Below are 14057 nucleotides of genomic sequence, written 5' to 3' on the forward strand. Positions count from 1 at the left end.
ATGGTTTTTTAGACCCAAAGAAGTTATCTTTGGCTTAGTAGTCGCAGCTTCGGTGGCTCACTTACATATTTAATTTAACAAATATATACACAATTTAAAAAGTAAAAGACTCGTTTTATATTTATATTGAAACTAATATGTATAAAATACAACGTTATCTCCCGTGTTACATGACGTTTCGTTACCACCATGGAAGCTGCGGTCACGTGATGCAAGTCTGTTCCATTTAACCGTTTTCTTTGACCAAGGAAGGGCAGTGTCCTCGTAAGCAAGGCGCCTGGCCTTGCATGGCGATGTCTTGCGAGGCCATTGAGAAACACCCTGTGTCTTTGTTCACATGCTTGCTGCTGCAGGGGACTGCATTGCATGTAGTACTGGAGTGTTACACTAGGGGGCACACTAGACTACTCAGACTGAACAGAGAATCGGGTTTGTGGGTACAGGTCTGGGTAAAACCAAAACAAACATGGCGTCAACAGAAGAGATCAGTAACTGGCTAATTTGGAGATCATGACAGAAAAAGACAGCAGCAATACTGTGAATGGTAAGAAAGACATCTAAACCTCATTTTGACAGCTCCACCTACTGGTTACTCATATATTGCAGCGTTCAGACACGCCGTGTTATTTTGAAGGACGCTTACAAACGAAGCTTCCAATCAATGCAAGTAATGTGTGACAGCCATTTTAAACATGCATCTGCATTGTTAAACAGCGAGGAGATCACGGCCTTTAGCGGTAAGCCGCCATGGACGTAATTGGGGGGGGGGGGGGGACAGGGGGGACATGTCCCCCCCACTTTTTACAAAGTCAAGTTTTGACCCTGCACTTCTTACCACCCAAAAACAATATTACGCTATATTGAATTGACACTGGTTGAGCTCTAGGACCTAGCGGAAAACAACTGTTTGTGTTGAAGCCTGTTTCCCATTAGAGCGTACTGTAAAGATACCCCCCGACCCCCACTTCTAAATTGAAAATTACGTCCATGTAAGCCATAGTCATCATCTGGCTTTTCATGTAATGAGTCTATCTCATATATGAGTTTCACCTTTTAAGTTGACTGACTAAAATAAATGAACTTTTGCACCATGTTCTAATTTTTCGAGGTTCACCTGTGGTTATTTTATCAGACTATTGAAACAGCATCATGTACAGCTACAATAAATGCAGATTTTTAAACCTCAGCTAATGTCCCCACCTTCATCCTCTCCTGACCCTTCTGCTGCTAATTCACCCAAGAGTAAGGAGGAGGTAAATGTGAATCATCCTGACATGGCTTTAATTTGGGTTGTTTTGATCCAGACTTCTGCCTACGCCTCACTGCCCTGCCTCACTCTGACATAATCCTCCACGAGAAGAGAAATGCAGACTCAGTGGCTGACAATTAGAGCAGTGTGAACATGAAGACGTTGTTTCACATTCCCTTGATTCTCTCTTTTGTGGAGTCTGATTCCCGTTGTGAAAAACGCTCAGCGTTGCGACCCTTTTTACCTATTTCTCTGTCACACACACACACACACACACACACACGCACACACGCACGCACGCACACACACACACACACACACACACACGCACGCACGCACGCACACACACACACACACACACACACACACACACACACACACACACACACACACACACACACACACGCACACACACACACACACACACACACACACACACACACACACGCACACACGCATGCACGCACGCACACACACACACACACACACACACGCGCGCGCAAACCTGAGACCAGACCAGACAGGCAACATTTGAGGGTCTCTAATTCATCAGTCATACCAACTGGAAACTGATTAGAGGGTTGAGTGTGTTTGAACCACTCACATGTCTACAAGCTGGACTTTCTGCACATCTACAAGTTTATATTTGCAAACAGAAGATGGAAGGAGGCAGAACGGAGTACACATTTATAAACACACCAAAGGCCCTACACCTCCAGTCCAGATGTGCAGTTGTTCTTCGGTCATTTTATAGCTTAAAGAAAAAAAAGTGCATGAGCTCTGCTGCAAGAGGACTAAACTTAAACGCCTTCATGTTGATGCTGGTGACTGCAGAGATTTCAATCTGTCCATGCACCCCCTGGTGATGTGAGGGTTATGCAGCAGCAGGTAATAATCACCACTCCAGATATTACACCTTTACTGCCGCAAACAGTTGTCAGGGTGGCCTAAGAAAATGTAAAACAGGATATTTATCTGGTTGTTTGTGAGGAAAACGCGCAGAAACCTCCACTGTCCCCCTTAAATAATGCTTTCAATGCCAGTGATCTATTTTGAACTCCAGTAATCACTTTGTATTCCCAATTCCAAGTTCTGGGTCACTGAACAGGGGTGTCCAGATTTTTGGTTCACGTGTTGTCTGTGCAGCTTTGGATATGATTCAAGGAGGCTGATTCAAAGAGATATGCATTAGTGTTTCAGTGATGTGAGGCCTTACAAAACAACGGGAAAAATGTAGATAAGTTAAAATCTTTCTAAGGTGGAAAAGGTGAAGCTAATTCTTTGTCTTCTAAAAATCATGTTTTTCCTTTTAATTTCCTTTAAGTACAGAACCACAAACTCTCACAGAATGTTCCCACAAAGCAGACACGTGTTCACCCTTCCTAAACTACAGCCGTCAAGCATCACCAAAGAAAGAGTGGCTCATGCTTCAATCTTGAAGCTGAAAATGGATTAAAACTGTTTTCCTAGAACAAGAAAATAGAAAACAATAATCAAACCCAAGGAATTGGATGCATTTCTTTTAGAGCAAATGTGTGAGACTTGTTTTTGGCACAATTTCAGCACAAAACATATCTGAAAATGGTCCTTTTAAATTAAATAACAAATTTACTGACCAAAAGGAAATCTGTTGTTAAAAGGAACAATGGCAGCTTTCCTCATTTAGTTAATCATGCAAGCCGATAAAAGAAAAATCAAGATTATACCTTTCTTTTAACACTTTAGACGTCAACTAGAACAGTCTATCGAGTATTTCCAGCGGCTGGCGTGATGCAGCCTTTACTTTGAGAGCATGGCCTCTGTGCTCGCGGCAGTTTGCTTATCTCAACCAGCTGATGACAGAAGGAGGAGCACACAGCTGTTGCAGGAAACATCTCAGGCTTCAGTCCATTTTTGTCTTCCCACCTCCCTGATCTTCTTTATCTCACTTTTGTCTGTCACTGTACACCGTTTTAAACTGGATTTCATTTATTACCAGTAAGATTCTGCATCATAATCAGGAAAGAAAATTTAAATCTGACATGTTTTATTTTTAATTTTTTTATCTAAAAGAAAGAAATATTTAGTTTGGGTGTAATCGTCAAATAAGAGTCACTAGTACAAGGCTCTAAAAAATTTTCATGAAAAATTGTAAATAAATAATGTTTTTACAAATGATTGTGTAAACTTTGCCATACCGAATAAACTGGTGTCCTAAAACCAGCCAATAAATCATCAATCCTCCATTCATTTCAATCCCAAATGTTCTGCCACAGATGATCTCAGGTAATCTCTAAAAACAGCGAAGCAGCAATAATCCTGAAGTCAGCTTCACTCACTAGCCTGTCTGTCACCAGCCTAATTACAGATTTAGCCCCCCCACCTATCCCAGTTCCTCCTGTAGCTAATCTTCATCACGTTGACCACATGAATGCTTGATCAGCCAGTTGAGACCCGTAAAACAAACCTGATTAACTCCCTCAGTGTTGCCATATGCATAACCTTTTAATCTCATTTTGATCCTGCAGGCTGCATGAAACCTCCCAGCTGGTGTAAGGACCCGGAGATCCACCCGTCTAATGAAACACAAAAGCTGAAAATTTGTGATTGCATATGTAACGAGCAGGACTTTGTAATATTGGCAAACAAGGACATTAAAAAACCTGAATAATTATTTGGGTGTTTTGGTGTGAAACACAAGAATGTGATTTACAAAATTGGTCCTAAAAGTTAATTTAGAAAGAAATGCAATTCCTCTTGCAGATCTTGGTAACTCACCACTCTCCCATGGTTTCAGAGCTTTGTTTCTGGACCTGTTTGAGTTCCCTCCACCTGAGTTGTCCCCTGGAGCAAACACCCCAGGTTCCACTAAAACCCTGGAGCTGTGTGGAGTCGGGCTCATCTGAGTGTCCTCCACGTGTCCCCCTGTTACCCGGTCTTCTTTTCCCACCCACTGGGGTGCTGTTCCCTGAGAGATAGAAGGGTCCACAGAGTTGATGGTTGTAGAGGTGGCAGGTGGAGGTATGGTGGTGCTTTTAGGGCTCGCCCAGAACCAACTCAACCACTGGGATCGCACAGAAGAGCAGAAGAAAAAAAGGAGTAAAATACTAAAGCGAATGCCTCCCATCATGTGTTTCGGATGAACACAGATGTTCTCTAGTCGTTCAGTAAGTCTCTATGTGTGTGCCAACACAGAAACCAGGCAGGTCCTATTTTCCATCTGCAACAGGTCCCTTCCACATGAAGAGTCCTACGGGGTGTGAAGTTTCAGGAGATGAAAAGCAGCTACAATTTGGCCTCCTAATCCCTCTCCCTTGTCTCTTCTCCTTTCTCTGCCCGTCCTCCCCTCTTAATAATGACATCCCTTCTCTTCGGCTATCTCCTGCTCCGTTTGTGACTCTCAGAGGTCTCCACCCCCCACAGACACCTCCACACTCCTCTCCGCCTGAGGAGATAACCTATTGACTCCTCTAGAGGGGGCAACACCACTGCTAAATTCATCTTCTTTCCTGGTAATTTATTCTTTTTTACTGGACGGTTAACCAGAGTGAAGCAAAAGTCATTTAGAAAATGCAACACGGCTTGTTCAAATGATCAAACAGATTATGGCGACGAGACTTTGAAGAAACATCTGACAGATAGAGTTAATGATCTACATTGAATGTTTTTGGTGCATTAAAAATTAATCATCCTCGTTTGTGGAAATGGGATTTTTGAGTGGAAATCTTAATATAGGGCGAACTGTTTCTGCTGCAGCTCACTGATCCCAGAGCAGCCTGGGGCCCCTCACCGCTGATCACAAAGACACGTTTGTTCTGATGTTTTGTGCTTCTCTAAGTGTCTGCTGAGGTCCAGGATGAGGGCTGGCGTACCGCTCACTGTCATTTAGTGGAAGTGTTTGTTTTATTTTACAACTTTAGAAAAGAAGAACAGGATGCTCAAACATCTTCTTATTCCATGTGTTTAAAACTTTACATCTAACAGCACAAATTAAAACAAAACACATTTTGATGCATTGGAGACAAAAGGCTTTTCTTTCACTGTCCACATAAACCAGTTATTAAACAAATGATTGATTTGATAGTTTAATTCAAATGATATTTTTACAAGTTCCTGGTGCACGCTCACTTTAAAATTTAAAGACATTAAATACTGACTGAAAAGCTGTGATCCCTGAAATAACCCTTGAGGGATCCCATATGTGGGAGGAGCTGCAGATGAGGAGCATTCCTTTATGTCAGTGGTGTCCAATCCTGGTCCATGTGATGCTGTGGTTGGGTTACTCATTCAACATGACATCCAACTGTGCAGAAGCCTCTTAATTACCCACTGACAAAAATCAGGTGTGTTGCAGCACACACAAACATGCTGGATGGTGGCCCTCAGGGACCAGAACTGGACACCACTGCCCTGTGTCAACAGAAAAAAAAGTCTGAGCTGTGACAGCAGGAGTAAAATAAATAAAACACAAAATGTGGTGGTGAGATTTAAATCTTTAACGTTAAATTATATCACAATATAGTGTTCCTAAACACAAAGGTGACCACATTCCTGTGAAATAAGAAACCCCCCATATTCTTGGTGTTTTCAGGTCCATCTTCTCCTCTTCTTTTTTAATTTGCTACCCCCATTAATGGGCCTCTGGATTCCTGGAGGAGTAACCCCACCACCCTTCACATTTCATTCCTGGGCTGCTCTACCTAGCAACCCCCTTACAATAAACTCTAATTGGTTTACTGTCACAGCCATTCCCCGTTTGCAACTTCAGCCTCACCGGACCGCTGCCCTGAAGTCTCACAAAGTCATGCTTTATGGCGATCCATGTTTACATCTCAGAACAGACGATCTATACCTGGTCAACATTTATTGTAACGTTTTTATTTTGGTGGAGCCTCAGAAGAGACAAAGAAAACATTTATCTGATGAAGCTATAAAATTACAAATGATGTTCGACCACAATAGGAGCCAAACAAGAGTTAACATTGGGGGTTTTCTGAATCACGAGAGCCCAGAGACACGATTTCTGCATGCTTTAGATCGTGAACACAACTGGTTTATTTGATTTAATGATGAATCATTCCTGTAGAACCTAATGAAGGCTGAGGAGACATTATAGCAGTTAGATAAAGGTGTTAAATACACTAGCGCAGAGGAGGAGAGTTTCAGTTTTGGTTTTATGACAGTGAATCAAAACAGACACTAGGGGGTGCTAAAAGCAATTATCATACCATACCACTTTTATTTATAAAGGGCTTGACATTACAGCTAACCAAAGCGCTGCACATACTAAAACAGCACAAGCATAAAATAGTCACATCACAACAAACAATATAAAAATTGTACAACTAAGTATGGCAAACCAAACTGAAATCATAAAAACAGATCATGGATTTAAAAGTAGCCAGACCGCAGATTTTAAATTAAAGAACCGAAGTGGAAGCGGGATGACAAGGAGTAATGTTTTAAGAATTGAAGGCCAGTAGTGGGTTTTCAGCTGAGATTTAAAGACGGCAAGAGAGGGTCTTTGGCTAACCATGAAGGGGTGAGTTCCACAGTTTTGGTAACCTGGCAGCAGCCAGATCTCTATGTGTAGCCCCACCCCCATGTAAAGTCTACACATTTCAGGATTCTCCTGAATTTGGAAAATCTCGTGAGAATTAATCTTGCAGCGCAGGGTTGCAGTTTCAGGGCACATATAGAAAAAGCCATTTCCCCGCGAGTCCTCAAAAGTGCCTTAGGGACGGTGAGGAGAAACTAATCAGTGACCTAAGAGCATGAGAGGGGTGGTAGAAATAGAGGTGGGGCCAAATTGTTCAAAGATTTGAATGCAAGGAGCAGAATTTTGAAATTGATTCTGAATTGAACAGGCAACCAATGCAGTGATTTAAGAATGGGTGTGATGTGCTGTCTTCTGTCAGCTCCAGTCAAAGTATTAACTTTCCAGGTTTTGACATGCAAGTGAAAAAACAAGCAAAAAAAAGCATGAAACCTGATCATATTAGCTTATTCTTACTGTATTTAACTTCAAATGAGTTCATAAAAATGAAAATATAACTGGACATCATGAAAGGAGGATTTAAATTTAAAATGTAATGGAGCTAGATATGAATATAAATCTCTGCTGCCACCTAGTGGACAAAGAGGGTACTAGTTTTTTAAATATCTGATTTCATGTAAATAGCGATTATTTAAGTTTTTTAAATGAAGAAAATTCAGAAGTATTGCATAGTTGTATATGATTATCATGATAGTTTAAATAATACCAATTACCAGTCAGCAAAACTGTGCAAATGAGCACTTTGATAGTTGCAGAAAACAGACTTAAACAAACAAATAAATAAGCAGAAAGGGAAAAAGAGATTTGTGGTCTTATTTACTATTTGTGTGTGTGCCTGTGTGTAATCATTGTTTTGTTGTAGCGGTGTTGACCTTGCCAATTACCAATTGGAGCGAAAGAGGTTTTGGCTGACTGATCAGAGGTGCCTGAACAACAGAAAACTTTTTGTATTGGTGCTAAAGATGCAGAAAATGTTTTTCTTAAAAAAAAATTATTATTTCTAAAGAGCTAAATTGTTTAACAAGTGACAAAAGAGACGTGTAATCAGCTCTGACTGTATGTTACCTGTCTACTTCCATCTATCAGCTTTGACTGACACACACTCTTCTGACCAATCGAATGCTAACAGCTGGGCGGTCTGCAAAGATTAACAGAGAGGACCTGTTCTCACACACATAAACATTTTCAGACTCGCAAACACATTAACACCATGTAGCCACCAGTCAATGAAGCCTGTGTTTCAAAACTGGTTTTTGCTCTCTGCCACCTCCTCCTTCTCTCCCTCCATTCCACTTTTACCGTCCTCCTACGACAGGCTTTTATTTTATACTTCTAGGCTGTTTTCAGATGGAAAACTAGGGCAACATTAATGATTTTTTCTTTTTTTTTGGGGGGGGGGGGGGGGGGTTCCAAATGAGGTTGCTAGACACTAAAAACTACCACACAAATCAAATCACTGCAAGACCTCAGCAGCATTATAACAATCTGGGTCATATAGTAACCAAACAGCTTTATTACCAAAGAAAAATGCTGCAATTCTACATATTCTGAGCCTGTAATTTAAAGACTTATGACTGAGGGGCAGCAAAACATTTTGGTTGGACTTCTGCCATCATTATGGTCCAGTGTGGACTGTGTGACCATTTGATCTAATCTGTTTAGTGTCTCGGACGGCAGGTGGGAGAATAAATCATCCCTGGAATGTGATTATAGTAAATGTGAACATCATACATAGACATACACATGTTCTCACACTATTTGTACCTTCAGCTAGAGCTTCTGCCTCAATGACCACAAAAATGAAGGAACCATCAGGCAAAAGGGGCGGAGCTGCATGGGCATTGGTCAAAATTCATCTTAATTTTGTTAAATCGTTGAGAAGAGTTCAAACCATTTAGACGGCCATAATACAGCACCCAGTGAACTGATAGTTCACATTTAGATACACAAAGCACCTTATTTAATGTTTTATATAGGTGATTAATGTTTGACAGAAACTAACCCAGAATGCGAGAGACTTTGAGTGTGTACTGAGGCTGTTAGCAGCCAGTGGATGAAAGGTAGCTCCAAGACCATTGTTATGGAACCCTTCTTCTGGGTTGGTAGTGAGTCTCTGCCTCAACTACGGAGTTCTGGTATTTTGTTTTTGTTGTTCATGAGTGATAGTAAAGAGGAAAGCTATAGATGAAAAATGGATCTGTCATGATCCACGAGCCGAGGTGAGTGCTCCTCCTCACTAAACCACCTTTGAGGTTTTTCTTTCCACATGTGAGGAGCGGAGGGGACACCAGCTGGGCTGCATTCATAATTCATTCGTGTTTGGATTATTGGATTTTTGACCTTGGACTGTTTTCTTGGATTATGACTTTGGACTCACCTCTGAACCCCTGTCTGCTTGCACCGTTTAGGAATACCATCACCTCTTTCACCTACCCCGCTGAGAACCCCAGATCTTCAGGACCATGTCCCATCCTCCTCCACGGCTCCTCTCCTCTTCGCGTCCTCACCCTCCCCGCTCTGCTGGACCCCCGCCCTCGGCTCATCCCCTGCCCCGCTGCTCGCTGAGCTCGAACTCTGGACTGACACCTTACGGCACCCTACTCACTGGACCCCCAGTGCACCTTTCGTTCTCATTCTCCAAATAAAAGAGTTTATTTTTACTTACCTCCTGAGTCCCGTGTTGATTCTGCATGTCTTGGGTTAGACGCCTCCCGCAAGTCATGACAGAATCATCCGACCAACACACTAACCCAGCGGAATAAGCACTGGCAGACCTGGCTACCCGGATGTCCCAGCAGGAACAAACACTTCCTGTCCTCATCGAACAACTGGCAGTCGCTAATCAGCCTCACCAGCAGTTGGAGGCGCTGGTCCAACACCTCCACGACCGATTACCACCTCCAGCCCCAGCTCAGGCCCCAGCTCAGGCCCCGGAGTCAAACCCGGAACCAACACCACTCGCCCCAGCAACAGCGGAACTGCCCAGACCGGAAGTTCTTGGTCCTACGGAAGTCACCCACTTCTGCCTAGCTCCTCCTCCGTCATGTCCAACATTCTCTGGAGAGTTCAAGGACTGTTATGGGTTCCTGTTGCAGTGTCGCCTGGCCTTTGAACGCTCTCCAAGCGCCTTTTCTTTAGACTCGGCCAAGATATCTTTTATTGTTGGAGTGTTAAGAGGCAAGGCTCTTAGATAGGCTGAGGCTAAGAGCCGCAACCCCGAGTTTTTATCAGGTCCCTATGCAGAGTTTCTGGACGATTTTAAACTAACCTTCTGCAGTTCTGAAACCATCACGGACATTCGAAAGAAACTGTTGCACCTCTCCCAGGGACGGAGGACGGTGGCAGACGTGGCACGTTCAGGACATTAGCGGCCATGACGACGTGGAATAACAATGCCTCCAGAGTCGTCCACCCTGGAGGGTCTGATTATGCTCTCCATCTCCATCGACAAAAGACATCATGGACTTCAGTGGGCTTCATCGATGGCTCCGTCTTCGTCTTCCATACACCGTCAACCCAGCCCAAAACCCCCGTCCCCGACAGAACCTGCAGAGGAACCTATGCAGCTGGAAAGGGCCCACCTTACCCAAGAGTAATGACGTCATAGAATCAGTAAGGGTCTCTGCCTATACTGTGGACAGCCAGGGCATTACGTCCAGATGTGCCTGGCGTTATTAAAAGGCAGAGCCCACCAGTAGGACCGGGAGTCCTGGTGGGTAGCAACACAGGAAGTACAACCTCCCGGTTCACCCTTGCCTGTTCGGTTATGTGGGACAGTCGACACCACCAGGTCACGGCTCTTGTGGACTTGGGGTGTGAACAATCGCTTATTGACCCCTGACTAATCTGTGACTGGGAAATTCCCACCGTTCCCCTCCCGGAACCCATGCCTGTTTCCTCACTCGACGGGAGGACGTTATCTACCATCACTCACAGGACTACGCTGCTCCAGCTCAGAGCCTCAGGTAACCACATTGAGACGATATCACTCTTTGTGTTTCCATCTCCTCAGAATCCGGTGGTGCTAGGACATTCGTGGCTTGCACAACACAACCCACCCCTGGATTGGCGAGCCAACAGAGTCGAGGCCTGGAGTCCGGCTTGCTGCCAGAGGTGCCTCAGCTCAGCTTCTCCGGTTCTGAAGGAATCAGACGTGACCCCTGCTGAGCCTCCTGACCTCACCCGTGTACTGTCAGTCTACCACGACCTACAACAGATTTTTAGTAAGGACCGAGCAGCCACGCTGCCTCCGCACCACCCCTTCGACTGTGGCATCAACCTGCTTCCCGGCGCCCCGCTTCCCTCCAGCCGCCTCTACAGTCTCTCCAACCCGGAGAGGGACAGCATGGAGAGCTACATCACAGAGGCCTTGGCCAACGGGACCATCAGACCCTCAACGTCCCCCTTGGGTGCTGGCTTCTTCTTCGTCACCAAGAAGGACGGCTCTCTCTGCCCCTGTATCGATTATCAGGGGCTCAACCAGATCACCATGAAAGACAAGTATCCTCTCCCACTACTGTCTTCCATGTTCGAGCCCGTCCAGAGTGCAACTGTCTTCACCCGATTGGACCTTCGTAACGCCTGCCACTTGGTTAGGATCCACCAAGGAGACGAATGAAAGACAGCCTTCAAGTCACCCCTGGGGCATTTTGAGTACTTGGTGATGCCTTTCGGACTCACCAACGCCCCGGCTGTGTTCCAAAGACTGGTCAACTCGGTATTGGGTGACTATATCGATGACTTCGTAACTGTCTACCTAGACGACATTTTGATTTTTCCCAGGTCGGTCACCCAACACCAGGAGCACGTCAGAGCCATGCTTCAATGCCTCCTGGAGAATAGACTATATGTAAAGGCAGAGAAATGCGAGTTCCATGTCTCTGTTGTTAAGTTTTTAAGTTTCATTCTGGAGAGTGGATGGTTAAAGGCAGACCCCGATAAGGTACAGGCTGTTGCAGACTGGCCCACACCCACGACCTGGAAGCAGTTGGAATGGTTCCTGGGATTTGCCAACTTTTATCGGCGGTTTATCCGTAACTATAGCCAGACTGCCGCCCCTCTAACCCCTCTCACGTCCATCGCTAAACCTTTCTCTTGGTCTCCAGACGCTGAGGCTGCATTCCGAGCCCTCAAGAGGAAGTTCACGGAGGCTCCAGTTCTCACCAGACCGGATCCAAAGCAGCAGTTCACCCTGGAGGTGGACGCTTCCGACACTGGGGTTGAAGACGTCCTGTCACAGGTATTTCCCTCAGACCATAAACTCCATCCCTGTGCCTTCTTTTCACCACGGTCAACACCAACGGAAAGTAGGTACGACGTGGGGGATCGGGAGTAAGTGGCAGTAAAGCTGGCCCTCGAAGAATGGAGGCACTGGCTGGAGGGGGCGGAACACCCATTTGTTATCTGGGCCGACCATAAGAACTTGATCTACCTCAAGGAAGCTAAGAGGCTAAACCCACGCCAATACCGCTGGTCACTGTTCTTTTCTCGGTTTAACTTTGTTATCTCTTATCGGCCAGGGTCAAAGAATACTAAGCCTGACGCGCTTTCCCGCCAACACTCGCCTGAGGACGAACCCGGCCCTGCTACCATCCTGCCCCCATCCTGCGTAGTGGAAGGACTTACCTGGGAGATCAGAGTCCAAGCTCTGGATGCCCTCAAGGGTGTCCCCGGTCCAGGTAACGGCCCCCTAACAGACTTTTTGTTCCTCAGGCCCTATGAGGGAGGGTCATCCACTGGGCTTATTCAGGGAGGTTTGCATTCACCCAGGTGTGGGATGGACTCTGGCACTAGTAAAGCACTCCTTCTGGTGGCCTTCAGTCCACAGGGATGTAAAGGAGTATGTCTCGGCATGCCATGTGTGTGCCCAACAGAAAGGTAACAACCAATCACCTGCGGGATTACTGTATCCCCTTCCCATTCTGCCTCGCCCTTGGTCGCACATTGCCTTGGACTTTGTTTGTGGGTTGCCTGTTTCTCGTGGGTTCAACACAATACTAACAATAGTCGACAGGTTCTCCAAGGCTTGCCACTTTGTTCCCCTAAAGGCTCTCCCATCTGCCATCACTGCCCAGCTCCTGATAAAACATGTGTTTCGTCTCCATGGGATTCCCAAGGAGATCCTCTCTGACCGCGGTCCCCAGTTTGTTTACAGGGTCTGGAAAGAGTTTGCCACCGCTCTGGGGGCCCATGTGTCGTTGACCTCAGGTTTCCACCCGCAGACAAACGGACAATGCGAGCACATGAATCAGGAGCTGGGAGCCATGCTGCGCTGTGTGTGCGCCACCAATCCCACCTCCTGGAGAGACCACCTGGCCTGGCTGGAATACGCCCACAACAGCCTCGTGTCCTCAGCTACAGGTCAGTCCCCCTTCGATGTTTCCCTTGGTTACCAATCCTCTCTGTTTCCCCTCCAGTCTGACTCAACCACCACCACGCCACAGTTTCTCCGCCGGACCCATCGTGCCTGGATCGCCACTAGGGCCGCTCTTCAGCGCACTGCCGAAAAGAACCAGCAGTTGTGCCCCTCAAGGCCACATCCAGGAAACTGGCCCCTAGGTTCCTTGGCCCTTTTAAGGTTGCGACGGTCCCCAGTCCTGTGACCATTCGCCTGGACCTCCCACAGTCCCTCAAGATTCATCCCACATTTCATGTGTCCCTGGTCAAGCCCGTGGTCACCAGCTCTCTCTGTCTGACCCCGGACCCGCCTCCGCCTGCCCGGCTCTACAAGGGGGGTTTGTCTACCAGGTTCTAGGGATCCTTGACTCTTGTCCCCGGGGACAGGGGGTGCAATACCTGGTGGACTGGGAAGGTTATGGCCCAGAGGAACTTTCTTGGATCCCGGTCATTCATCGAAGGTCCCTCTCTCATCTTCGACTTTGAGGCCTCTAGGACCGCTACTGGGATGCCGAGTGGCGCCCGTTGAGGGGAGTGGTGATGTCATGATCCACAAGCCGAGGTGAGTGCTCCTCCTCACTAAATCACCTTTGAGGTTTTTCTTTCCACTGGTGAGGAGCTGAGGGGACACCAGCTGGGCTGCATTCGTAATCAGAGGCTCTGGTATAAAAGGAGGACGGAGACACCACTCGATGCCGGATGATTGCTACAGTTATGGTTAGCTCCAGCCTCTTGTATTCGCTTGTCTGCTTATTTTGACTTTTTGTGTTTGGTTTATTGGATTTTTGACCTATAACTGTTTCCTTGGATTATGACTTTGGACTTGCCTCTGAACCTCTGTCTACTTGCACCGTTTAGGAATACCATCACCTCTTT

General features: G+C 45.9%; 1 protein-coding gene across 4 annotated transcripts in view; it reads right to left on the reverse strand.

Moving 5' to 3' along the window:
• The window catches only part of col15a1b (collagen, type XV, alpha 1b), a 79526-nt gene that overhangs the window by 47078 nt on the left and 18391 nt on the right, over window positions 1-14057 (reverse strand). For 3 of the 4 annotated variants that reach the window (XM_054736798.2, XM_054736799.2, XM_054736788.2), the window contains exon 1: window positions 4007-4549. The exons of the other annotated variant lie outside the window; for it this stretch is intronic. In XM_054736798.2, coding sequence (XP_054592773.1) covers window positions 4007-4358 — 352 coding nt within the window. In that variant the 5' untranslated portion in view covers window positions 4359-4549. Of the gene's footprint in view, window positions 1-4006; window positions 4550-14057 lie in introns of those variants that run through there. 4 annotated transcript variants of the gene reach the window in all.

This window comes from Nothobranchius furzeri, chromosome 11 (assembly GCF_043380555.1).
Source record: "Nothobranchius furzeri strain GRZ-AD chromosome 11, NfurGRZ-RIMD1, whole genome shotgun sequence".
NCBI classification, from domain to species: Eukaryota; Metazoa; Chordata; class Actinopteri; order Cyprinodontiformes; family Nothobranchiidae; genus Nothobranchius; species Nothobranchius furzeri.